At 49.9% G+C, this 25,543-nt stretch overlaps 1 protein-coding gene across 16 annotated transcripts in view; it reads right to left on the bottom strand.

Moving 5' to 3' along the window:
• Positions 1-25,543, bottom strand: part of SNX29 (sorting nexin 29) — a 566,403-nt gene that overhangs the window by 458,001 nt on the left and 82,859 nt on the right. For all 16 annotated transcript variants that reach the window (XR_014254726.1, XR_014254727.1, XR_014254728.1 and 13 more), the window contains 2 exons: positions 25,074-25,149; positions 23,284-23,366 (listed from right to left, as the gene is read on the bottom strand). Coding sequence is in view for 9 of the 16 variants with exons in the window: in XM_082429659.1 (XP_082285785.1) it covers positions 23,284-23,366; positions 25,074-25,149 (159 nt within the window). In the remaining 7 variants the exon portion in view is untranslated. The remainder of the gene's footprint in view (positions 1-23,283; positions 23,367-25,073; positions 25,150-25,543) is intronic.

The raw sequence follows: 25,543 nt of genomic DNA, 5'->3' as shown, positions 1-25,543 counted from the left end.
TGGTCTCCGTGGTCAAGTCGTCCTGCTCTACAGAAGTCACCGACCAAGTCTTCCCAGGGCCTGGCCTGGCACTTCCCCTGAACAGGCACCGGGCCCAGCACGCTAGCCCTAACAGCCAGGTGGCGCTCTCCCCAGCCTCACCCCAGCCCCTTCTCATTTCCACCAGTGCTTCTCAAAGAGTGTCAGAGAAGGTCAGGAAAAGTCAACTTCCTGTGCCACCAGGAGGGCTTCTCGTGCCCTGAGGATTGTCCAGGAAGAGCCTGACCTTCCGTGCCAAGCCTGTCTGCCATCTCCGCTGGAGTGGCGTCATTATCCTCTCTGGGACTGCAAACAGCAATTGATACATCAGCGGGAAATCTCTGTGGCTTAACGCTGACCTTTCCCTATTTCCTATGCTCTTCTAGCAATTCCTAATACATTTCCATTTCTATGTCTCATTCTGGGGCTGTCAGTCAATCCCTGGCCTTAAAAAAAAGAAAAGCCCATGGCCGAAGTCATGTCATAGCTTCACCAGTACCTCACTCTATCACTGAAAACAAGCTCTGTAATCTCTCCAGGCTGCACTTTTTCACACACAAGATGGACAAAAGAACACCTTCCCACAGGATCATGGGGAGGATGAGTGAGGATGCGAAGGCAGAGTCCGGCCACAGGTGGGCAGTCAACACGCTGACACCTACTGATTGCCTGTTCATCACCTCGATTCTGTTCTGTCCACTAGACCAACAATGATGCATCACTCACGAGGGGCACCAGGCACAACGCTGCCCATACACAGTGGATGAGCGAAGAGAGACGAGACCCAACCTCTGAGCACCCCACCCCCCGCCCTTAAAGAGCTTGCAGACTTGCCGAGGCGGCTGCCAGGCAAACAGGAAGCGTGGAGTGGAGTGATGGAGACCAGCAAAGACGGCAGAGGCCGCCAAAAGCCTGTGCGGTGAGGAGGGCCAAGAAATCCTTCCTCAGAGGAAAGATGCCGCACAAAGGCTTGGAGGGTGAGCAGCAGTTACCCCCAAATTGGGTAAGACCCCCATAACAGAGAGAACTGCTTCTGTCAGGCAGTGCACACTCAACTCCCTGGGGCCAGCCGGGTGGGGCTGCGAGGAACCGGCAACGGCCTGCTACCGGGGTAGCCACTCTCCGGCGACCGCGGTGGTGCTGTGCAAACATGCCCGGGGACCACAGAGGTTCTGATTTCTCCACTGAGGTCAGATGTACTGGTTTATTGATGTTGTTTTTAACATGAAAATCTCCCAATGATTCAGTGTTGGCAACTACATTTCTAAAAACGTTTTCAACACCGCGCAGTTCAGACGAAACCCCTCTGCAGACCACCAGTTTGGCACCTATGGGCATAAGGGAATGCGGAAAGTGAGGGGACCACACAGTAAGCACCGGAGAACGGTCAGCTGTTTACATGAGGGCCAAGAGCACAGAATGGTGGGCAATGAGGCAGGGGCTGCTCACGGAAGGTCCCGGACTCAATCCCCGAGGATGGGCTGCCTCTGAAGGGATTTTCGAAAGTGCCACCTATGGTGCTGGCCATGTGGATCTACATCAGTGATAACATCTCTCACTGCTATACATGCGTGCATACATGTGCAACAGCTCACATTAACAACTGGCAGAATCCAGATAAGGTCTGTAGCGGTGTCAGTTCCCTGGTTTTACCAATGTGCTATGGTTCTGTAAGATGTTATCGGGGGAACCTTGGGGAATGGCACATAGACATTCTCTACTACAATTTATAAATTCTTGTGAGGCTTAAAGTCTTTCAGAACAGAAAGTTTTATATATATATATGTGTGTGTGTGTATGTATACCCACAATTTGGGGGGATACATACATGTGTACATACATTTACGTGTATGTACACACACATACATATATACATATACCCCAAAAAAGTGTGCTGGTCAGATTGACCGTGTTGTCCTCCATCTGGAGCAGGGGCCATGCTTCTCTTGCACAGCTGGCCGCACGACCACCTGGAATAAAAACATCTCCCACCTTCTCTTGCAGCTGGATGTGACCCTCTAACTACCACCAGGTGAAGTGAGGTGGGTGGCAGCGATGTTGGAAGCCTGGTGTTGTGCCCTCAGGAGAAGGGGCCAGGCCTCCTCTCCGGCGGAAATGTCAGCAAGGACAAGGGCAACATGGGAGAAACGACGGAGCAACCACATGAAAGGACACCGGGTCCCAAGCGGCTATGTGAGAAGAAATAAAATTCTATCCCGTTTAACCCAGTGCTACACCGGGTCCTTGTCACAGAGCGACCTCCTGCCCGATATGCTAGCATATGCATCTCCTGACGAAGTGACCGATGCGTTAGCTGAGTGACTGTCCAGTCCCATCCCTCAGCCCACGCGAGCCAGGAAGAGCAGGGGAAATTTACAGAGGCCAAGCCTCTCGGGTCCCGGGTGGAAGCATCTCGTATTAAGCTGTGGTCTCGCCTCAGTGCCTCTGCCGCCTGCCCCGTGTGATTTAGATGGAGATGCACGCTCTGTCCCCGCGGAGGGGCCGTCTCGGTGAAGGTGGATGATGGAGGCTCCCCTCCGGAAAGCAGTCACTCTATCTCCTCCCACACAGACCAAACAGCATTAAAGACATACGGTCGGGGTCTCTCAGTCCCAACTTCTCAGCTCAGTCGCCTCAACTTAATATCCACACAAAGAGGGGACTTCCCTGGTGGCGCAGTGGTTGAGAATCTGCCTGCCAATGCAGGGGACACGGGTTTGAGCCCTGGTCCGGGAAGATCCCACATGCCGCGGAGCAACTAAGCCCGTGCGCCACAGCTACTGAGCCTGCGCTCTAGAGCCTGCGAGCCACAATTACTGCAGCCTGCGTGCCTAGAGCCCGTGCTCTGCAACAAAGAGAAGCCACCGCGATGAGAAGCCCGTGCACCACAACAAAGAGTAGCCCCCGCTCGCCGCAACTAGAGAAAGCCCGCGCACAGCAACAAAGACCCAACTCAGCCAAAAAATGAATAAATAAGTAAATAAATTTATAAAAAAACAAACAAAAAATATCCACACGAAGAGAACTCTGCCAGCTCGCCTCTGCAGACTGATCGCTCCACTTCAAGGAACACGACAGGACCAGATGATGAATCTGTGGGGGAAGGGAGGGGAACAGGAATCTCTGGAAACACAGACGGCACTTGTCGCCATTTTTTGAGTTTTCTATTGCTAACTTATTACCTGAAAAAAGACATCTGCTGTGTTAAGTGATCAGTGCTACTCAGAAGAGGAAAAAAAAATCTAACTTAGACTCAAGGGTCAAACTTCATCAAAAATTTGTTGGTGGATTTTTTCCAAAATACTCTTTTAAAATTGGATTCTTAGTACAGTCTGGCTTCATACCTGGGTTAACTGTGGCTCTGTGAAGACAATTGTTTGCTGTGTTTCTCACATTCTGAGGACGGAGGCTGACTTCCCAGAAACTCAGTGTAAGCCTCCATCTTCTCCCTGGGTTGAATGGCCAGGAACAGGCAAAAAGAAGCATTGATAAAATGCAAGCAGGTCCGAGTTTGGAGCCAACCAGACACACCTGCAGGAGTCAGACCAACCCCACGTTCCCGGCAGACACTGGATGTGGCGCAAGCCTTTGGCATCCTTTCCACGTCCTTCTCCTCGGCATAATCTGTCTTTGGGACCTATCTCTGCAAGGCAAAGAAGGTTCTATGATATACAGCAATAAAGCCAAGGGTCACCAACTATTTTTATCAATGATTTTCACAGAAAAGGTAACCAATTTCCACGGTGATCGGTATGTCACCTACTCCGTCTGCTACAAAGAACCTTCCCGAATACAGTGCATGAAAATGATGCCCAAACCCAAAGCTAACCCTGGAGTAATCCTGGATGAAGCCACGCGGCCAGGCAACTCAGGTGGCAAGAACTTTTCCAAAAGCGCTGGCCTCAGAGACCTCTGGCAAGGGTGATGTTTGTGTCTGGTGTCTGTTGAGAAGATTCTCCTGGCACCTAAGTGCCCACAAGCATCAAAGGACACCTTGATTTTCAAACGAGGCGCCTAACTGTCAGATGGTCTGGGATCAAGGAGTAGCCACAGTTTCAAGGGAACAAATTCTGATCTGGGGTTGCCTCCTCTGGAGTGAGAGCCTTAGTCTCCAGGCACGGGTTTCCAATTCCAGGAAACTGAAGTGAGGAGAAGTCATTTTTTTCAAGTATATTTCATCTCTTTACCAGTAAACGTCAGAAGGGCCCTAATCACACAGTTAGGTCTCTAGGAATGAATGAATAAATTAATGATTACAAGAACATCTTGGAGAGATGATAAATGGAAACAAGGATGCATTAAAAAGACATCAAGGGACAGCTGTGATGAACTAAAGCTGCCAATATAAAATGATTAAAAGTAATTAGGGGTCAACTATTCATTAGAGGGAGGAACACAATGAGAGAGAAACTAAAGGTTCTGAAAGGCAAAATCAGGCAAAAAGCTACCTTAGGATGTCTCAATTTAGATGAGAAAAAAATAGCAGAGCCTTGAGCAAGGAGAACAAAAGAGGTTGCCTCCTTCAGCCCAGAAAGAGCTCAAATCAGGAAGCACGATTCCTCCCCATCCTAGCGGGAAGTTAAGTGATAAGCTAAAAACGGCTCACTCAAGAAATGGTGGTTCAGGAAGAGTGTTGAGCTGCAGAAGTAACAACTAAAAGATGAAGAGGTTCTCTTAATCCTGGGAGGAACAGGGCTAGGGTAGAGAAGAGGTGGGCCAGGTCCTTCAACCATGGTCTTGTATTGCATTATCTGAATTTGGAAAAAGCCCCACAGGTCATCCTCTTACACACAGAGTCCTAGACCCGCCTCCAAGTGGCCAGCATCTGCTGCCTGGACCAGCTGCTCCCTCTGCCGTCTCCCTGGCCCTCCAGCCACTCCCCCGAGTCAACTCTCCACTCAGTGGACACAGGTCAGGTGGAGTCCCTCCTCTGCTCTGAAGTCCCCAGTAGGTTCCCATCTCATTCAGAGTAAAACCTAAAGCCACCCCACCTGCCCTACCCTTACCTCCTACTGTCCAAGACTTATTCTGCTTAAGCCACACCCAGCACCCTCCCACCCCAGGGCCTTTGCACTGGCCGTCCCCTCTGCTAGGAACACCCTTCCTCACTCCTCTGGGCCTCTACTTGGAAGTCACATTATCAGATGGGCCTTCACAGACAGCAGGACCCAGCAGCCCCTCTGGCCACCCTCCGTCTGTGCTCTTGTTCGGCTTCATTTTGCTTCAGACAGACCCTCACTTGATACATATTTGTGGTCTCCATGCTCCCCCACTGGAACATAAGCTCCATGTTTCCTGCTAGAACAGTGGTTTTCACCTGAGTGGGGGTTTGCCCCCCAAGGAACATTTGGCAATGCTGGAGACAGTTTCAGGTGTCACCGCTTGGGGGGAGGAGGGTACTGGCATCAAGTGGGAAGAGACCAGGGATGCTGGTAAACATCCTACAGTGCACGACAGCCCCACGACAGAGAATAACCCAACCCAAAGGCAACAGTGCCGAGGCTGAGATTCCTGCCCTAGAGACCCACTCGGTGCCTGGCACACAGGAGGGCCTCAGTAAATATTTGCTGCACGGATGCCTGCGTGAACACTGACGAGCCGGAGCAGCAGGGCACCAGGTTTGGGAGCCTGGGCGATGAGGTCCCACATGCTCCCGTCAAGGACTCCCCACGTGATGCTGGGCAAGCCCCTTCATCACCGAGCCTCAGCTTCTACTCATCAGTAAGACGGGGATGACAACAGAGCCACCTCATGGAGCTGGGGTGAGGTTAGACGAGGGGATAAACATAACGGCCTCAGAACGGCGCCCGGCCCACAGCGCACATCAAGTACCTACTATCACTTATTACGAGTCCCTTACACCTGGCATTTACTGTTCGTAATGCCGCCCAGAGGAATGGGTGTGTGTCGGGGGGCCGCAGATCAAAGCCTGCATCTGAATCAGCCAGGTGCCAGGGTACTAAATCACAGAGAGGGGGTGGCCGGCCGGGGGCGGGCAGGCCAGCTTCCTGGGGACACAGGCACACCTGGGCACTCGGCTTTCTCCCCCAGGAAAGCCCCACTGAGGAGCCTCCCCTGAATCAAAAGCGCCCAGAAGGCTGGTGCAGCTTCTCCCGAAATCTGATGGAAGTCTGGACAAGAGCGCCATGGCCCAGGCCGGACCGGCTGCCTTCTCAAGCTGGCAGGACGTCCCCGCACTGGGAATCAAGGCCGGCAGAGCGCTGTGGAGGGAACCCCGGGCCAGGGAAAGCCGCCCTCGGACGGGTTGCATCTGTTCCCGTTCCCTGTGGCCTCCTTGTTCGCGCTAAGTTCTGAATTCTTGGCTAAATAAAGTCAGAAAACTCAGCTGGGGAGTGTGGACGTGTGGGGAGGGGAAGAGGTCAAAACCTGCCCCGGCCGTGGCCTCCCCAAACACCTGCACCCAGGAGGACCACGTCAGGGCCACCACACGCTGAGCCGCAGGCTGCCACCTAGTGCCCCGGCCACGCGGCACCAGCTTGCTGGCCCTTCCTCAGCTGAACCCCGCTCCCTCCTAGACACACACCCCAGGCAGCAGCTGTGCTTCAGGGAGAGGACGAGACGTGGGTTTCAAGAAAGGTCAGGGAGAAGGGTGGCATGAGAACAGGGAGCCAAGCTCTCGACGACAAGGACTGAACGCGCAGCCGCCCACCTCGCAGATTCAGGCACCATGCTTTAAGTGCTTTATTTTACCAAACGTTCCCAGCAAATCTGGGAGGGATGGGTTAGCGATCCCATTTTGCAGAAGAGAAAACAGAGCCTCAGGAAAGTCACTGAACCTCGATCACTTACCTAAAAAACAGGCTTGAAATCTCAATGTCTCTTCCCAAGCAAGGAGCTTGGAGCAGAACCGCCAAGTCCCTGACTTTCCATTTCCACATGGAACAAGTGCCCCCCTCTTCCCTGCCCCATCTCTCTGCTCCTCACTCATTGCTCCCAGGAGGGAGGGGGACTGGTCCCGATCAGGAGCCTGGGAGGAGGAACTGGGCGGGCTCAGCTCAGTGGGTTCTCTCTCTCTCAGGGCCCAGCCGCTGCCCACCCACCATGGTGCATGCTCAGGAGCTGCCCCTGGGGGGTTCCCACCTGACTAGTGAACTCAGGGATGGCGTTTTTGGCATGCCTGCCTGCCCACAGGCTTAAAGCTCTGTTTCCCAGTCTGCTTAATTAATAACAAAGCTACCATTTTGATCTGCATCTTTCTGTCTGTCTAGAAGAGGCGACACCTAAGCTGAGTCTTACAGGATGAAGAAGCACCACACAAAAGGGGGAGCGGGAAGCACGCCCCGGGCATACGGACCAGCACGGACAGAGTCGGGGGCACGTGAACCTGACGGCTGCAGAGACCTGGAGCAGCTTAGACCTGCTGAGACATCGTGGCTTCCCAGCAAGGGGCATGGGGATGGTCAAAGGCAAGTGCCAGCTCTGTCCGTCTGACCGCCTATTCGGTCTGGCAACTGTGCTCTTCCAGATGTTGAACCACAAAGGTCAGAGCCCTGCAGGGGGAGCTGGGGTTGAGACGAGACAGGAAGGGAAACTTCACTGTGCCCACAGCAGTATCTGTTGAGGCTTTTTCCCCACGTAAATGTATTAATATGCCATACAAAAATGTTAATAGTAATTTTTAAAGTTAATATTTAAGATCCAGGGGAGGAGGGGGAGGCGGAGGAAGAGGAGTTGAAGGAGGGGGAGGGGAAAGAATTGGGCCGGAGGGACACACAAGCGCCCCCTTCCATTTGCTGAGATCAGGCCCCCTGAGCCGAGCTGCTGCTCTTCACGCGTGGCTGTTACTACCTCCTTTTAGAAGTAAGGAAAAGGGGGTCCAGGGAGGGTAAGGAATGAGCACAGCAGACAGCAGGGCCAGGGCTGTGGGAGCTGGGGCGTTCTCACTGCCCCCCACTTTCATAACACAGGCCGGTGTCACCAGTTCCACCGACGCCCAGCCAGGAGACCCCCACCCCCAAGTCAAGCCTCGTAACTGCCCCCCTCTCGCAACTCCACAAAGCGAGCTGCCCTGGTTCTTCTGGTGGCATGTCTCAAACAAAGCTGACACTTCAAACAAGTGTGACTGATAACTCATCCGCCGAGCAAGAGGCCTGTTTTGGATCCGCTCTGAACTGCATCAAGCCGTTACATAAGCTGCTACCAGGCCCAGCTGAGAGAGACAGAGAATGGGAGAGCTCAAGGCCAAAGTCATCCTGGCTTAGGGGTCACGAGCACCCTCACTGCAACGTGTGCAAACACATTAGGAGTCTGAGTTGCTAGGGGGTCAGCAGGAATGCAAGAGACCCCGACTGGGAGGATGAAATTCAAAAGGAAAAAATTAAAAATCACGTTTGGCTCAAAAAAGAACCAAGAGCACAGACACGATGCTGAGACCAGGGGAGCTCACAGCCGCCCCCTGCTTAACTGCAGTCGGGGGAGAGTTTCGCAAGGGCAGTGACACCCCCTAAAGCAGGCAGTCGTCCTGCAAGAGAAGCTCATGGAAACGCCCAGGGGAGCAGGCTGGGCAGGGGCTCCAGGCAAGGCTACACACGGCCTTCCCGGACAAGCCCCTTCACCCCTCTGTAACGTGGGTACCAGCGGCCCCTCCCCTGGGATCGCTGTGGAGGGCAGGTGATCATGGCAAGGGACCAAGCAGCAGCAGCCCCATCTCTTCTGGAGACGGGAAAAGCCCCTCCAGACCAGCTGGGCGTCCTGCAGAGTTACTCTGTCGTGGGGCCTCTGAACAGGCTGCCGCTCCCGGGGTGCACCCTCCCCTCCTTGTCAAGGCTTCCTTCACTGCCCTGCAGCCACCCGAGCCCTTTCCTCCTCCATCACCCTCTCCTCAGCCAGCCCCCATCCTTAGTCCCCTCACCCTCTTGACTCTCACCGGTTTCCCCCTTGCTGCTTGGGGAGCGAGGAAACAAAGGCTGTGTTGCTTACAATCGGCCCCGGCAGTAGGTTCGAGGCCTCTGGGGTTCCAGGTAAGGGGCTGAAGCTGTACTACTGATCTGAAACTCAGATTAGGATTTCCTAATCCCACTTCTGGGGGACTCATTCAGGGTGAGGGTGGGGGAAGGTCACCGGGGAGGTCACGCAGTGCCCACAGGTAACAAAGAATCCATCACCCCCGAGGGCCCCAACTGCCTTCTTTTTCCCCCATCCAATGGCTCTTGGTTTCTGTATTTCATGACCACTGTTATTTCCCCTAGATTTTAAACTCCTTGCGGGCAGGGTCTCCACAGTAAGAGCTCCTATCAACTAGGTAGCGAGCGCACTGGCATAAGCGCTTTATCTGTATTAACTCGTCTGGTCCTCAGAACTCTGATGCTGACCCTCTTACAATCTGCATCTGAATGATGGTGAAACTCAGCCACAGAGCTTCTGAGTGCAGAGCTGGATCACCTTCACCTTGACTCCCCAGGGTGTGGCATGTGACAGAGGCTCAGTAAATGTTTGTGGGCTGAATAACAGATCAATAAAGAATTGAGACATGTCTAAATTCCAGCTGGAACGTTCCAATTACCAAGTCAGTCTCTGAAGATCTAGTAGGTAAAATTCAGTGGGACGTTTCCCCTTTCAAGGAACTTGCCCAACACGAGGCTTTGGGTTGGTTGCACCAACTAGCTTCCCTCCTTGTGGTTCAGGGCCAGAGGGCTCGAGCACAACCAGTGTGACGGCTGCTGCCCCACCACCTCCTCCTAACCTGCATCATGAAACCCTCAGCCAGGCAGGCGGCAGCTGGGGACCTCGCCATCTCCCTGGGAACACTTACTACAGCGCTCTCCAAGCTGCCGAGTGTTTGGAACTGCGTTGCCAGGCGACAAGCTGGACCTCCTCACTAGTATTGAGAATCCCTTCCAACAACAGCCGGGAGAAGAACAAGGCCTACTGACGACTGAGGATGTTTTTCTTGCCCCCTCTGCCCTGGCTCAAGATCAAAAGTGGGGAGAAATCAAAAGGGAACAATCACGGGCTTCCCTGGTGGCGCAGTGGTTAAGAATCTGCCTGCCAATGCAGGGGACACGGGTTCAACCCCTGTTCCGGAAAGATCCCACATGCCGCAGAGCAACTGAGCCCGTGCTCCACAACTACTGAGCCTGCGCTCTAGAGCCCGCGAGCCACAACTACTGAGCCCACGTGCCACAACTACTGAAGCCCGCGCACCTAGAGCCCCTGCTCCGCAACAAGAGAAGCCACCGCAGTGAGAAGCCCATGCACCCCAAGGAAGAGTAGCCCCCGCTCGCCGCAACTAGAGAAAAGCCCACGCACAGCAACGAAGACCCAACACAGCCAAAAATAAAATAAATAAAAAACAAACAAACAAACAAACCAAAAAAAAACCAAAAGCAAAAACAAAAGGGAACAATCAGGCTGATTATCTGGGCTTAACTCTCTCCACTACCTATCAATGCCCACCCCCAAAACGGAAAAAGAAGGCAATGATTAGGATTCAAGCGCTGAATAAATATCCCTGGATAATCAATTATATCTCATGAAAAGCAATTACAAAGGAGAACTATCTTCTAATTAACTGTATATTCAATTTCAAAACAGGACCAGACACCTAAACCTCCCCTTCAGAAAGCACGGCGATAGCTGTGCTAATGGTGAGTAGGATGGTCTGTGTGGGGGTGATGTTTTCATCTGGAAAAGACCATCGTTCCCCCCACCCCCTCACCGTTAAAACAGGGCACCAGCGCTGGACATCAAAAATTGAGCCAGCAACAACCCCCAGAAGGAAAGCGGGGAGGGGGAGGCAGAGAAAGGGTCAGGGCGCCCCCTGGTGGCTCCAGTGCTGCTCTTCCTGCAACCGGCAGAGATGCACGCTGAGCCGCTTTCTTGCAACTTCCAGCTCCCAGGTCATCATATTGATATATTCAAAGAAATTAATTTGAGAGTAGAAACTCATTTTCTAAAGAGGAAGTGAAGGAATGTAAGGCTGACAGGAATGCCAATAAATATCGACTGAAGGAATTTTCAATAAGTTCCAATAAAATAGCACCAATGAGCTGCACGAGCTGAGTGTGACTGCAGCTATCAGGCTGGGATCATTTATTCTGGTACCTTCTACAGGTGTTTATCCTCATGCACCCTTCAGCCCCCCTAAGTCACCTTCAGTGCAGGGGTGATGGAACTAAACAGCTCCCAAGTACACACAGAACAAACGCTTTCTGGGATCTGTCATTTCATTCAGGTTCGTTTTTATCCTGCTTCATTCCCTGAACCATGCAGGAGGCAGGTGGTTTAAAAAAAAAAAAAATGTATAAAATAAACTATGATTCCTGGAAAATAGCCCCACTGCCTATTCAGGGTTTCTCATCCTTGGCACTGACATTTGGGGCTGGATAATTTTCCAGTGTGGGGCTCTCCCGTGTGCTGTAGGATGTACGGCAGCGTCCCTGGGATCACCCACTAGATGCCGTAGCATCCCTACCCCAGTTGTGACAACCAAAAACGTGCCCAGACACTGGCAAATGCCCCCTGGGGGTTGAAATCGCCCCTGGCTGAGAATCACTGTCCTATCTGATCACATTTCCGTTCCTGAGACCACCGGCCTCACAGAAAGAGTGTACAGCTTCATCTTCTCTAGAGGAGAGGGAAGTTAAGGAGGAGGTGCCACGGGAAGGCACCTTGAGGGGCCTCTGCGGGAGGGATGCTGTCACTAAAACAGGAAATCGGGTCTATCCACCTGCAGTTCAACAAGAAGGCCCAGATACTGTTTTCGGGATGACTAGCCAGCAATGTACCCTCTGAGGACGTTAACAATAAAATAGCACCTACTGGTCAGTGAGCATTTACTATGCCAGGCACCCTTCGTATTCATCATGTTCTTTTCCATTTTTCCTATCGAGGTATAATTTATATAAACTATCTTGAGCATTTTTCATGTATTCATTCATTTAATCCTCACGACCCTGTCAGATGTGTACTATTAGCAGACTCATTTTACGTAGAGGAGAACACTGAGGCATGGACAGGTTAAATAACTTCCCACTGCTAATCTGTGGACGGAGGTGGCTAAAAACACAGCCAGTCTAGCTGGAAGGATCGTCAGAGAGCAGAATGGCAACAGCGAGAATAATGATATCGCAATTATTAGGGCTGCGGCAGACACTAGGTGCAATCATCACAAAGTGTTTCTTTTTTTTTTTTTTTTCTGAAGTCTGCAATCCTTTGAAGGAGAGTGATGAAAGCAAAGGACCTTCTCCCCAGGAAAATCCACATATGAGCACAAACACACAAACATAATTTGCACACAACTGCAAGAGGCTTCTGAAGTCTCCCAAACTATCTATGGGCCTCCCGGGAAGCACCCAGACAATATATTCTAGGCTCTGTGCTAGACACACATAGACTTCAGAAGAATCCTGCAAGCAGGTAATATGACCTCCATTTCATGGATTGGGAAACTGAGTTCAGAGAAGTTAAGGCCTTTGCCCAAGGTCACACAGCTCTTGAACAGCAGCACTGTAGTCTGCCTGACTCCAGCATTCCTTCCTCCCCAAAAGGCTGCCTTCACAACTCAATTCGTCCACGACCCCACACCAGGGCACTACAAAAATGAAGGATGCGCAAAGGACAGAAAGGATTTACACGTCTGATCTAGCAGCACTGATGACAGAAATTTGGCAGTGACGATATAAGGGCTGCTGGCCTCGCAGAATGAAAACCTGAAGGTGACATTTGCCTTTCGCAAAGAAGACTATTCTCCTTTACACGTTCTGGAAGACAACGTCGTTTCAAAGCAGTCCCCAGGAGCCTGGACCCTCACACAGATACCATCCTGTCTCTCCAACCCGTCATGCTTCCTACATCGAACAACACCTGGCCCAGAGCAGAAAAAGTTACAAGCCAAATGTCAGAGCCAGTATGTTTATGGATACCCACTCCCCCTGCCAAAGGTCACTCAAAGTCAAGGCAACAGTCAACACATTTGCAAAGGAGACAGTCAGCAAGGAGAAAATGAAGACGCCTGCCTTGCTATCGGGACAGCCAACAAGACCAGGCATGATGCTAGAAACATCCAGACTTCTACAGCCTGGTTCTGGAATGGTTGCAGAAGGAGGATGTGAGTATCATGACTCTTTTCTCAGAACAGACGGCTAGAAGCGCAAGGAATCCTGGAGGGCGGCCTCCTCCACTTTACAGTTGGGGAAACTGAGCCCCAGAGAGGTGCAGGGACCCACTACTGTAAGGGCCGGAATCAGAACGAAGTGCTCCCGATACCCAGGCTGGTGCTCCTTCCACCCCAGCTGCCCCCTCCCTGACGCAACAGAGGAAAAGGGGGAACGTTCACTCACTCCTTCACTCCGCGGGCAGCTCACAGTTCTAGGTTTTTACCGCGGACCAAGCTAGAGATGCAAAGGTGATGAAAACAGACGTGGGCCCACCCTCGGGGAACTCACTTTCAATTCATTCCTACCAAAGCCTTTGTAAATTTTTCCTGTGTGTTAGAACTAGAATAAACATTCATTCCTTCCTTCCTCGCGCCTTCAACTAAAGTGTCTTGAGCAGCAAGTCCATGGCAGGCAGGGTTTCAGGCACCAGGGCCTCGCAGTGAACAAGCTGGCCAGGCGCCTGCCCTGGAGGAGCTCACCTTCCAGGGGTGGGAAAAGAAACAAACAGTACACTCAGGCCACAGGGGCTTCGGAAGCCTGGTGCCCTCAGACACAAAGTGGGTGATAAGGCATGGGTGATGGAAGCAGACGGGCAGTCAGGGAAGGGAAGCCTCTCCAACAGCGTCATTTCGGCAGACCTGAATGCTTCCCTCCGAGGGCAGAGAATTCCAGAAGCTGAGGGTGTCCAGGAACAGCAGGGGGGTGGGGGGTGAACCCCAGCTCCCCTACATGCTCACAGTGGGACCTTCACTGCAGCCTCTCTCGGCCCCTGCCTCTCCAACTATAAAATGAAGCAACACTCCCACTTTGCAGGGATGGTGTGAAAACTGAGTGATAGTAGAGGTACAGCCTGATTCACAGCAGGAAAATGAATGAGGAGCTATCCATATTATTAACCTTTTCCAGGCACTCCTTGAAGGAAGATGTGGAACTGCCCCAGAAATAGGTATGAACTTGCAGCTGGATCTGATATCTGAAGCCTGCCAGATGTCATCTGGAAAGAACCAGCATGGAAACGTGAGACTCCAGAATCCTAGGGGTTTGGCTCTGACTAGGGTTTACAGCGTGGACCCTTGGGGCTACTGAACAGGTTCAGAACTGATCTCCAAAGGGGACCTCCAAAAAAGATTTCAGGAAGAGCTGGCCTCGCTGGAGTGATGCCACCGGCTGACACCCACACATGGTGAGATGACGCTGGACACGGCGCTGATTCTCTCACTGACCTGGGTCCTTGGCCTCCCCAGGCAATGACCTGGCCCTGAAGAACTAGAATGGCAATGCTCACCACCTGCGGAAGCTTCTCAATACAAGACCAACCGTACAACCCCTGGTTCGGGGCTCAGGTTTTGTGCCTTCCGGCATTAGTGCATTTAACCCTCCAGACGGCCCTGAAAAGCCAGCGTTAAGTGTCTTCATTTTACAAATGAGGAAACAGGACCCAGAGGATCTGGGAATAAAGAAAGAGCAACCTAGCTGGGAAGTACTGCAGCTGGGGCTTGACCCCAGGATGGTGGCTCCAGATGACGCCCCCCAAACCTCCCCCACTCTGCTCCCCTGCAGCCCTTAGCATGTCTCTCTGAATTAAGGGTGTCAGCACACCATACCTGGGGCACCCACTAGGGACTGTCAGCAGCTTGAGAGAGTTAGGACACCCAAGTCAACCCAGGAGTCCCCACCCTGTGAGGCACAAGGGGGGCCCTGCAACAACCACTCAGGCGAGGAAGGGCCATCAGAAAGGGGGAAGGAAGGCACACAGTGAACAGCCTGCCCTTGGCAAGACCAAGTGGGGAAAGTCACGTCACTCTGGCTTCAGGCCCTCTGCCGGCTCCCTGCTGCACTTGGGATAAAATCCAGCATCCTCCTGCTCGGCTCCCCCGCCTCACCTCTGCCCAGAAGCCACCAAACCCGGCCCAGTCCCCTCGTCCCGCAGCCTCAGTCCCACTGTCTCCCAAGAGAGAGCTTCCCTGGTAACCCAAATTAAAACAGCCCTCCACATGTGTCTGCCTCCCACAGGTGTGGCGAGTTCCCAGGGCAGGACTCTGGCCTCTTGCTCAGCAATTCACAGGCCAGGAGCAGCACAGTGTCTGTCACCTGGTCAGCACGGGCACAAAGAGTTTTGGAATGGATGAAAAAAAGATCTACCAAACAGAGAAAGAAAGAGAGAGAAGGAAGGAAAGAAAGAAAGAAAGAGGAAAAAAAGGATAAAAAGAAAGAAAGTGCACTTTTTTCTTCGTCAGGACAAGCTCTCCCCAAAAATTTGCTAAGAGGGCAGATCATATGTTAAGTGTTCTTAATCGTTCAATCGATTGATCAATAGAGTGGGAGGAAACTTTGGGAGGTGATGGATATGTTTATGGCATAGACTGTGGTGATACCATTTAATGAGTATTAATCATTATCATAATTATTACTGACCACCAAGAGCCCCTCCTATGCCATCCCCATGAACCACATTTGCCTGTGAGTCCTCAGTATTAGCTATCCTGCTTTTTATCACACAGACTAAAGCACCCCCAGCCAAAAGCAGACACGTGTTATTCCAAAAGACTCACGGCTCTGGGTCTGGGTCAGTCTCCATCACGACAGCTCACATAGCTTCTCTCTTGCCCATGACCCCCATCTGCACCCTCTTGGACCCCAGATTAGGACCCTAGGACTATTTAATCCAAAACTCTGTTGAAACATTGTTGCCACAAATTGAGTTTAAAAGAATGCCAAAAGTTAAGTGGAACTGCAAAATAGAAAATGGAATTTTATTCATGATAAAATTTGGTGTCTGGAGTAAGTCAGCTTAAACAGCAAATGATGACAAGGTGGAAAGCTATTCTGTGCCAATTCCAAGACGGTATGAGAAGGCCTGCTGGGTATTTTTAAAGGCATTAGAGGTTAACAACACGGATCTCTTGTGTCTAATTTCACTTCAAAAGTACACGACTTTCTTTTGCTTCCATTTCAGTGTATCAGGCAAACTGCTTTTCTATGTACCCATTAAAAATAAGGTCATATTTTGCTCCCATAAAAGAGAGACAAAGATTTTTGAGATAAAGGTGGAGAAAAAAGAAAGGGAAAGGGAGTTAAAAGGATTTGAATAATAATCATCACCATTTATTATTTCAGGTAGATGTGCAAATGATAACCTCTGGTGAAATTCCCTAAACCATCTACAATGAAAAGCACACCAAGAGTTGCAAAGGTCATGTGTTCTGAGGAGGAAAAGGTGGCGATGGGGAAGAGAGACTACAGGGCTAGTTCCTGGACCATCCACTAGGTGGCACAGTAACCTGGACAACTTGGCCGTCACCTGGGGCATCTGGGGTGTTGGTGGAAAGGGGTGAACTAGAAAGCGGAGAAGCAGCAACCTGCAAAGAGTGGCTGGTATGGACGGGAGGTCAGCAGTCCCAGCCTCACGGCCCCACTAACCCTGTGTCTCAGTCCTTTCGGGCCGCAGTAACAAAACACAGCCGACCGGGCGGCTTATAAACAACAGAAATGCGTTCTCACAGTTCTGGAGGCCGGAAGACCGAGGTCAGAGCACCAGCGTGGTCAGGTGAGGGCTGCAGACTCCTCGCTGTGTCCTCACACGGCAGAGGGGACAAGGGAGCTCTCTGGCACCTCTTTTGGGAGGGTTCTGCCCTCGGGACCTAATCACACCTCAAAGGCCCCCATCTCTTAATATCATCACATTGGACATTAGGATGTCAAACTATAAACTTGGGGAGGGGACACATTCCGACTCTAGTACTCAGGGCAAAAAGTGCCCCTGAAAATAAACAAGTTTGGTAAGCTCATCCTAAAAACCTAGTGTCCTCACCCAGGAATCCCTTGCTCTATTAAAAAAATAATGATGAAAATAATTTAAGGCTCTCAGACCTGGAGGCCCACCCATTACTGGCTGCACTGCATGCCCTGGCTGGGTGACGGAAGAACACTCTTTAGGTCATCTGGACTTGGGAGTCAGGAAACCTGGGTCCCTCACCAGCTTCACCACTTACTCGTCCTAGCAACCACACCCTGCACACAGTAGATGCTCAATAAATTGAATGATATCCTAGCTGTAACGCCTCGGACGAGTTATTTAACCTCACTCAGCCTGTTTTCTTAAACAAAAAGAGTGATGTTATCTGCAGGAGGCTGCTGGGGGATTAAATGAGAAAACAGCATTTTAAACGCTTAGGCACAATGCTTGGCACGCCGTAAGATCTACTAAAGCATGTTATTATTTTACTAGGTCACATTCTTACACAATATGACTGTTGGCCCCTCCTTCTGACCTCCTCCCTGAGCCACCAGCTCCAAGAGCAGCCAGGATCGACTGTTGGAGTCACATCCCCCCTTTTCTCCTTTGCCCTCCCAAGTCAGGCAGAACACCCAATGGGGGACCACGCCCCAAGCCAACAACTCACACCGGGGCTACAAATGTTAAACAAAAGCGGGAAGAGGGGCTGCCCTGGAGGGAATGCAAAGCCACGCAACCACAAAGGATAATTTTCCAGGCCCGAAGTAGAAAAAATGCATTAACATGTTAGCACCTAGTGTTGGCGGAGGGTAAAGAAATGCAGCTGTCATACTCCTGGCAACACACTAACTCAGAACACAAGTGGCGATTGAGAACTAGCCCATAAATATGGCCCAACCTTGGCCTCCTATCCCACAAATTTACCACAAAGGAATGCTTAAGCAGAAAAAAATAATAGCCAATATTCTTAGAGTGCACTTACTAATAGCACTCTTCAATTCTTCCTTACAATGAATGAAGAAACTCACTGGGGAGAAAAAAACCCTGGCTGGTGATTCTCCCAAAAAATAACCTAGCAAACTGTAATAAATCAAGTGATGGAATATTATGCAGCCATCTGTGAACAGAGAATGTTGCCCGCCACTCCAGTTCTACAAGGATCAAGCCATTGGCAACTGCAGCTGACCCTGCAGTGGAATGCTACCCCGAGGACAATCCAGGATGGAGAAAAACAGGAAGAATTCTGTGCTTTGGATACTGGCCCTAGATAAGATGCATATCTAAGGGATCATTTCAAGGAGCCCAGACGCTTGCATCTTCCCATGCGTAGAAAAGCACTAGAATCATTAACTTGAGATGTCTGGTTTTTGTGATTAGCAGTAGTCTCCTGATGTTCAACTACATGGTTTTTTTCCAGCAAAAAACTCCTATATATCCTAACTCCTCCCTTACCCCTTCTGAGCAGTTTCTCAGAGCGACCTGAGAGGCTGTGTCCTGGGCTACAGTCCTCAGTAAGATACCCGAATAAAACAACTCACAACTTTTAGGTTGTGTGTTTTTCTTCAGTCAACACATTCAACAGGACAACGGGGAGATGACGGAAAAAAGGGCAACTGTGATATATGTTAAGAGCTGAATACGAAATAAGCACATCGACAATAGCTAACGTTCATGACTCAACTCTGTGATCTAAATACTTCTCTAAGCACATCACGGTTAATCTTCACAACGACCATACGAGACAAGTATTCATCGAATCTTTATGTTTAGACAAGGAAACAAGAGCCTGGGAGGTTTAAGAACTTGAACCTGGGCAGCCTGGTTTCAGAGCATGTCCTCCTAAAGCAACAGGCACGCTGCAATTCCAACCAGCTACAACTCTGCACGCCCCAAATCCAGGAGCGCAAATTCACCTGCAGGAATGGAAAGGACCTCTGAGGCAGAATTATGGGTATTTGGGTTTGCTCGTAACTGTCTTTACTACTCCCCTCAATAATTAATTTTTCATAACAGGCTTTTGTGTTTTCTTAAGTACCAAAGGGCCTGAAGAGAGAGCAGTAATGGGGGTGTGATCACACATCTTCTCTTGGGCACTAAATAACAATAATATATGCCCCAAAAGCCTGGGACAAAACCCTTTGCCATTTCAGAGACATCCAAGGCGGGGAGGCTGCTTGGCAGAGGACTTGTCAATTACCCGCAGCGCCAAGGGTTAAGTACACAAGCTCCAGCTCGATGACAGGGCCGAGACAGCCACCTGGCCCGATTATTCAGTGCAGGCTGGGAGCCACTTGGTGGGACGCGAGGGAAACACTCGCCGCTCCAGGGAACAGAGTTGGGGTTCCTCTGCCAGGCTCTTCTGGGGTTTGTGAGAGTCGGGCATCTCCTCTGGAGTACAATCCTGGGTGCTTCACATGCTGGGATGCAATTCTCATCCTGAACTTGGAGAGCTCTTGGGACACCACTCCTGGGACACCCGCTGTTATGGACTGAATTGCATCCCTCCCAAATTCATATGTTTTGACTGTATTTGGAGGTAGGACGTTCAAAGAGGTAATTAAAGCATCCTTATAAGAGGAAGAGACACCAGGGATGCGTGCTCACAGAGAGAAGGTCATCAAGCCAGAGAGAGAGGCCTCGCCAGAAACCATGACTGCTGGTGCCTTGATCTTGGGGGACTTCCAGCCTCCGGAACTATGAGAAATAAATTTCTGTTGGCTAAGCCACCAGTCTGTGGTATTTTGTTACAACAACCCTAGCAAAGTAACACACCCTGGATACCCAGACAGACTCGCTCTTCTTATTTTTTTGCGATGACACAGGAGGCAGGGGCAGGATGGGGAGGGTACAAGTCAAAACCACCCACCGCTCAAAATTTCTCAGGATTCTGATCTCTCGTCTGGAACACCCACAGGACAGACAACAGTGCTGTCCCCTGAAGGTTCCCTGAAATTTACAGCCACCGCAGAAAACAGAATCCCCTCCCACCATACACACACTTATCCCCCACAAACCACACTGCTACAGGGTGTCGAGGGTCAAAATGTGGATGTAGTGACATTTTTCTTCAGAGATGCAGGTTGTGAAGTCTGAGTATGCCTCTATTTGCCAAAGATACCAAATAAGAACACCGGATTTACATTTTTAGAAAAGTGTACGACTAAAAACAAGAAAAACAGTCTAAATCCCTGCCATCAACATCACTCGAGTGCGCTCAGAGGCATGTCCTTAGTGAAAACACACAAGCAGGGCCAGCACCCTCCTCAAGGTCAGAAGATGGCTGAGGGAGACCTACAGACCACAATCTCTGTCGACCCCAAGAGCAGCTGACGAAGAGAACTGTGTCTGAGATGGCGGGACCTCATGCCGGGGTGCAGGAGACCTATGCGGAAGCACAGTGCTAGGTACCACAGGGTGGGGGGAAGTGGCGGTGTGGAGACGCCTGTATCCCTACAAATGGTGCGTAGGATGAGGCGCCTACGAAGCCTGGCCTCCACATCCTCTATTTCGGGGTCTTTAGAGTAGATGCACTTCAGGGCCAGAGTAAACTCTCACCCCTCTAGGTCAAGGTGTGACCCATGTGAAGAGGCAGCACTGCAGATGCCAGAAAGACAAGGCATCAAATAACAGTGAACCATAGAGAGAATTCCCCTTCCCTTTTCCACTCCTTCCGATGATGTCAGGAAAACCACCTGAGTGGATTAGCACTGAGATAGCTTCTCATGCTCGGACAGGCAACAACATCCAGGCCGACTTACTAACACTGGTTCCTTTTCTTGTCTTTATTTTCACGGTTACCTGCTATTTACGTCAACTGAGAGTGGCTCTCCCTTTACAGTAAGCACATAAAATTCCATTTTTAAATAAAGGCATTCAGGTTTTTTAGGGGCACCCATTTTTAAAAAATGGCCGGAGAGCTAATAGTACAGCAGTAAATAAATAACTGAAATTTGAAAACCAGTGACCTTAGTGCTCTTCTGGCCCGTGTGTCCCGCACACTGGCAGATATAGAAATATCTGCTCAGCTGAACCCGAGGCTGAGAGATGCCAGCGTAAACCGCATGCCTTGGTTACGCACATTGACACCACCCAATCCCCACACCCCAACCTCACAGCGCCTACTCATTTCCTTCCTCATCCTTGAATCAGAATGCTGGTTGCCCCCCGAACCCCTCTTCCTTCCTTAGCCATGGGTGTTTTGGTGGTTTTTTTTTTTGGCAGGGGGTGGGCAGGTGGACGGATAGGACACACTGCCTCCTTAGCAGCCAGGGGAGGCCTCGGGATGGATGTTGGCCACACAAGTGGGAACCTGTGTGCACCTTCTAGGAAGGGCCCTTACAGCTTGGGGGAGGGGAGAAGTTTACCTTTTTTGTGTCACAGACCCATTCCGCAGTCTGGTGATGAAGCCCATGGGCCTCTTCTCAGAAAAATGTTTTAAAATACATAAAATAAAACACCCAAGATTACAAAGGAAACTGATCAAATTGAAATAGAATTATTAAAATGTAAAAAGGAAAAGTGACACACTAATATACAGGATTTTTTATCACATTAAAAAACTACTGTATTTTCAAGCAGAAATGACATTGTGAGATTTTTCCATATCACTGTTGTTACAGGTGCCTGTGACTTCTATCAGTGACAAAGTCACCCATTTTGCTAGGGCTACTAAGGTTCCTATGGTTTGCTGCTACTTTCATAATTAAAGAAAATGCAACCTAACTGTCCATCGACAGATAAGTGGATAAAGAAGATGTGGTATACACAGACACACACACACACACAGACACACAGACACACACACACACACACACACACACACACACACATACAATGGAATATTACTCAGCCATAAAAAAGAATGAAATTTTGCCATGTGCAGCAACACAGAGGGACCTGGAGGGTACTATGCTTAGTGAAATAAGTCAGACAGAAAAAGACAAATACTGTAAGATATCACTTATATGTGGAATCTTAAAAATAAAACAAACAAATGAATATAACAAAACAGAAACAGACACAGAGAACAAACTAGTGGTTACCAGTGGGGAGAGGAAAGGGGGCAAGATGGGGGGAGGGGTAAGCGGTACAAACTACTATGGATAAAATAAACTACAAGGACATATTGTACAGCACAGAGACTATAGCCAATGTATTACAATAACTTTATATGAAGTATAATCTATAAAAATTTTTAATCACTATGTTGTACACCTGAAACTAATAACATTATAAACAACTACACTTCAATTGAAAAATCAAGTAAAACAATAAAAAAATAAAGGAAATACTAAATTTCAGTCAGAGGTTAGAGAAAAAAGTTGTAACTTCTTCCCCTGTGCAAGTTCAGACACCTGAATCCCACCTGTGGAAATGGAGGAAGTCTCTCCTTTGCCCCCTCCTCCTTCCTGGTACCTGGGATGAGAATGGGATGGCTGGAGCTAAAACAGCCATTTTGGACTATGAGGCAAGATAGAAGGAGCCCTGGTCTCCGATGACCATGGAGCCACATACCGGCCCAGCCTGCCTACCTCTGGACAGAGAGATGAATTCCTATCACATTAAGCCACAGTTTGCTGGTTTATTCTTTATTACATAAAGCCACTCAAACCTAACTGTAATTGCTGTTTTGCTAATACTTTTACTGAGTGGTGAGGTTGCAAACAGTTTGAATCTGATCATTAGCAACCTTCATTCATCTTCGAGAGACACTCTCTCCCTTACCTACAAAAGTGATTCCTCCAGAGCTTCAAAGGAAACCCAACTAGAAAGTTCCTCTGTAGCTGACGGCCTTGCAGGAGACAAACCCGGAAACCTTGAACGACAGAAGTTTCCCTCTGGGCTTCCCTGGTGGCGCAGCGGTTGAGAATCTGCCTGCCAATGCAGGGGACACGGGTTCGAGCCCTGGTCTGGGAGGATCCCACATGCCGCGGAGCAACTAGGCCCGTGAGCCACAACTACTGAGCCTGCGCGTCTGGAGCCTGTGCTCCGCAACAAGAGAGGCCGCGACAGTGAGAGGCCCGCGCACCACGATGAAGAGTGGCCCTCGCTTGCCGCAACTAGAGAAAGTCCTCACACAGAAACGAGACCCAACACAGCCAAAAATAAATAAATTAATTAATTAATTAATTTTTTTTAAAAAAAAGAAGAAGTTTCCCTCTGCCTCAATCCTGCTCCACCTCTGAAGCACGTCCTTTAGAGCGTTCACGCACCCAAGTATCAAGTTTTACAGCTCAGGGAGCTTACGACCACGCACCACACTCCAAGTCCACGAGCAGGCACACACACACCTGACTTCATCCCACACTCTAAAGTCCACGGTCACACAGGAGCAAGCGCAAAGGCACTGCCTCAATGTGCAGGCCCAAGAGTCATCCTGGCATCGGCAGAAGCTGCTCAGAAAGTACTTACTAATTGTCATGGACTCGGGCACCGAGGCAGAAGGTAACAGGCTGCTCAGAGGACTTCCTTGGCCTGGAGGACTGGCTTCCACACTGGGAAAGGCAGACAGAGGGAAGTTACAGTCGGCCACTTAAAACACACCTCCTCACCATCAAAGACCAGCAGGCTTTACGCTTATTCAGGTTTACGAACTAGAAGGAAGGGAAGGATGCCCTTTGAAATTATAGTCGGTCTTCATTTGTGGATTCCGTAGCTGCAAATTCGCCTACTCCCTGCAGTTTACTTGTAACCCCAAAACTCCCAGCTCTCGGGTATAACATGGTCACCCGTGAACACGCAGAGAGTGGCCAAAAGGCTGAGTCACGGACGTGCATGCTCCCAGCTCCTGCCAAACAAGGCAGGCTCCGCCTTCTTTCAACTAACATTCTGTCCTTCTGGCGAGCTATTTAGCACCACATTGTTCACATTCTTGTGCTTTTTGTTGCTGATTTTGCATCTAAAATGGCCCCAAGCTAGTGCTGAAGTGCTGTCTGGTGTTCCTCAATGCAAGACTGTGAAGTGCCTGACAGAGAAAATACACGTGTGAGGTGGCCCTTGTTCAGGCCTGATGATAGGGCTGTTGGCCTCGAGTCCACCGTCAGTGAATCAACAACATATGTTAAATACGGTGTCTTTAAACAGGAACTGGCATAAAACATAGGTATGTACTGATCTGTTGACAAAAATGTTGTGACCAGACACTCCCAGGAACCTAGGAGCAATGGTTCCATCTTGACAGAACACAACCACCACAAATGACGAGAGTTGACTGTGTAGTTACAAAGAATTTGCAACGTGGAAAAACAGCACTTCGCATCTTTCATGAAAATGGCAAGACCATAATCCGGTTACCACACCCACACCCACGCCCCAGGAGGAAAAGGACCAAAACATCATGGATGAAATGGAGTTGGGGGTAAGAGTGATGTAGTTTCATGTACTGCTGCATTTTCCAAATTTTCTAAAATAAACAGCAGAAAGGTCTCAGCGTCCTGGATGGATCTGGTGACACCAACCCTTCCTGGCATCGTACTAATCGGTACGAGCCTCCTACAGGGAGTGCCATTCTCAGAGAGCAGGGCGAGACCGTAACACCAAGCGTGGGTGGAGGTAAACAATGACCCCACTCTGGAGCCAAGGTTGAAAATGCAGATGCTACGCCCTGGGGACACCAATTTAAACCCATGGAGAGAAGAAGGAAAAAGCTGTAAGAGCAACAAGGATCACGGTGGCATCAGGGGGTCCTCAGTGTCCATCTCAGCTCTGCCACCAAACGTCCAGTGACTCTGGGCAACTCAGCTTTCCCTTGAGGTACTTTCATTTGAAAAAAACGAAAACCAATGTGGTGCTTGCTACTGAATGCCAGACTAAGCACTTCACCGATATATAATATCAAAGTGGTTTAAATATTATGTAATATTACAATTATAAATTGTAATATTAAAATTGTTCAATTGTTATCATTATCAAATATTAAAATCAAGCAAATTATGATGGTGGAGGTATCCAGATATGGTCCCCAAAGTGGAAAAAGTAAAGGTGGTATGCAAGTGAAATTTGACACATACCAAGTCTCGGGCTTGAGACCCCTGGCCACTTCGCACTCTGGGATGTTAGACCAAACCTGAACTAAATTAACGTGAAGTGAGGCCTTACCCTTCAGTCCCAGCAGGCGCCCGCCCATCTTATAAAAGAATAAAAGGCAGAGTTGTAAAGAGGACAGTTCAACCCCAGAGGCAGCTTGGGGTCTGAATACTCACCTGTACCGAGGTCCAGGCTCCGGGAGGACGTGGTCATCAGGTCCCGTCCCGTTCTCCAGGCTCCCGAGGGGGGTATCTGCGCACACACAGCAACCACAGAGAGAAAGTCAGGGTTCTGTTCTCGTTTCATTTTCCCCATGAGACAAGGACACAGTGCAGACACGGGCTCACCTGCTAAATCAGTTTACTTACAAATGTTTACCCGTCTGGCACAATGGATTTTCATCTGCTCCCTGTTTCATCTCTTTGGGCCGTAATCTCAGACTTGGTATCAGTCACTGACTGGAGGCCCTATTTTCCCACTTAACCTTTTTTTTTTCATTGAGTATAGCTGACATACAATAATATCAGTTTCAAGTGTATAGCACAGTGATTCAACATTTACATACACTACAAATTAATCACCACGATAAATGTATTATCTGTCACCAACAAAGTTATTACAATATTATTGACTATATTCCCTATGC

Source organism: Balaenoptera physalus (genome assembly GCF_965194825.1).
Source record: "Balaenoptera physalus genome assembly, chromosome: 16".
Lineage (NCBI taxonomy): Eukaryota > Metazoa > Chordata > Mammalia > Artiodactyla > Balaenopteridae > Balaenoptera > Balaenoptera physalus.
Note: the sequence above shows the minus strand (reverse complement) of the source record. Positions and strands in the feature narration are given on the sequence as shown.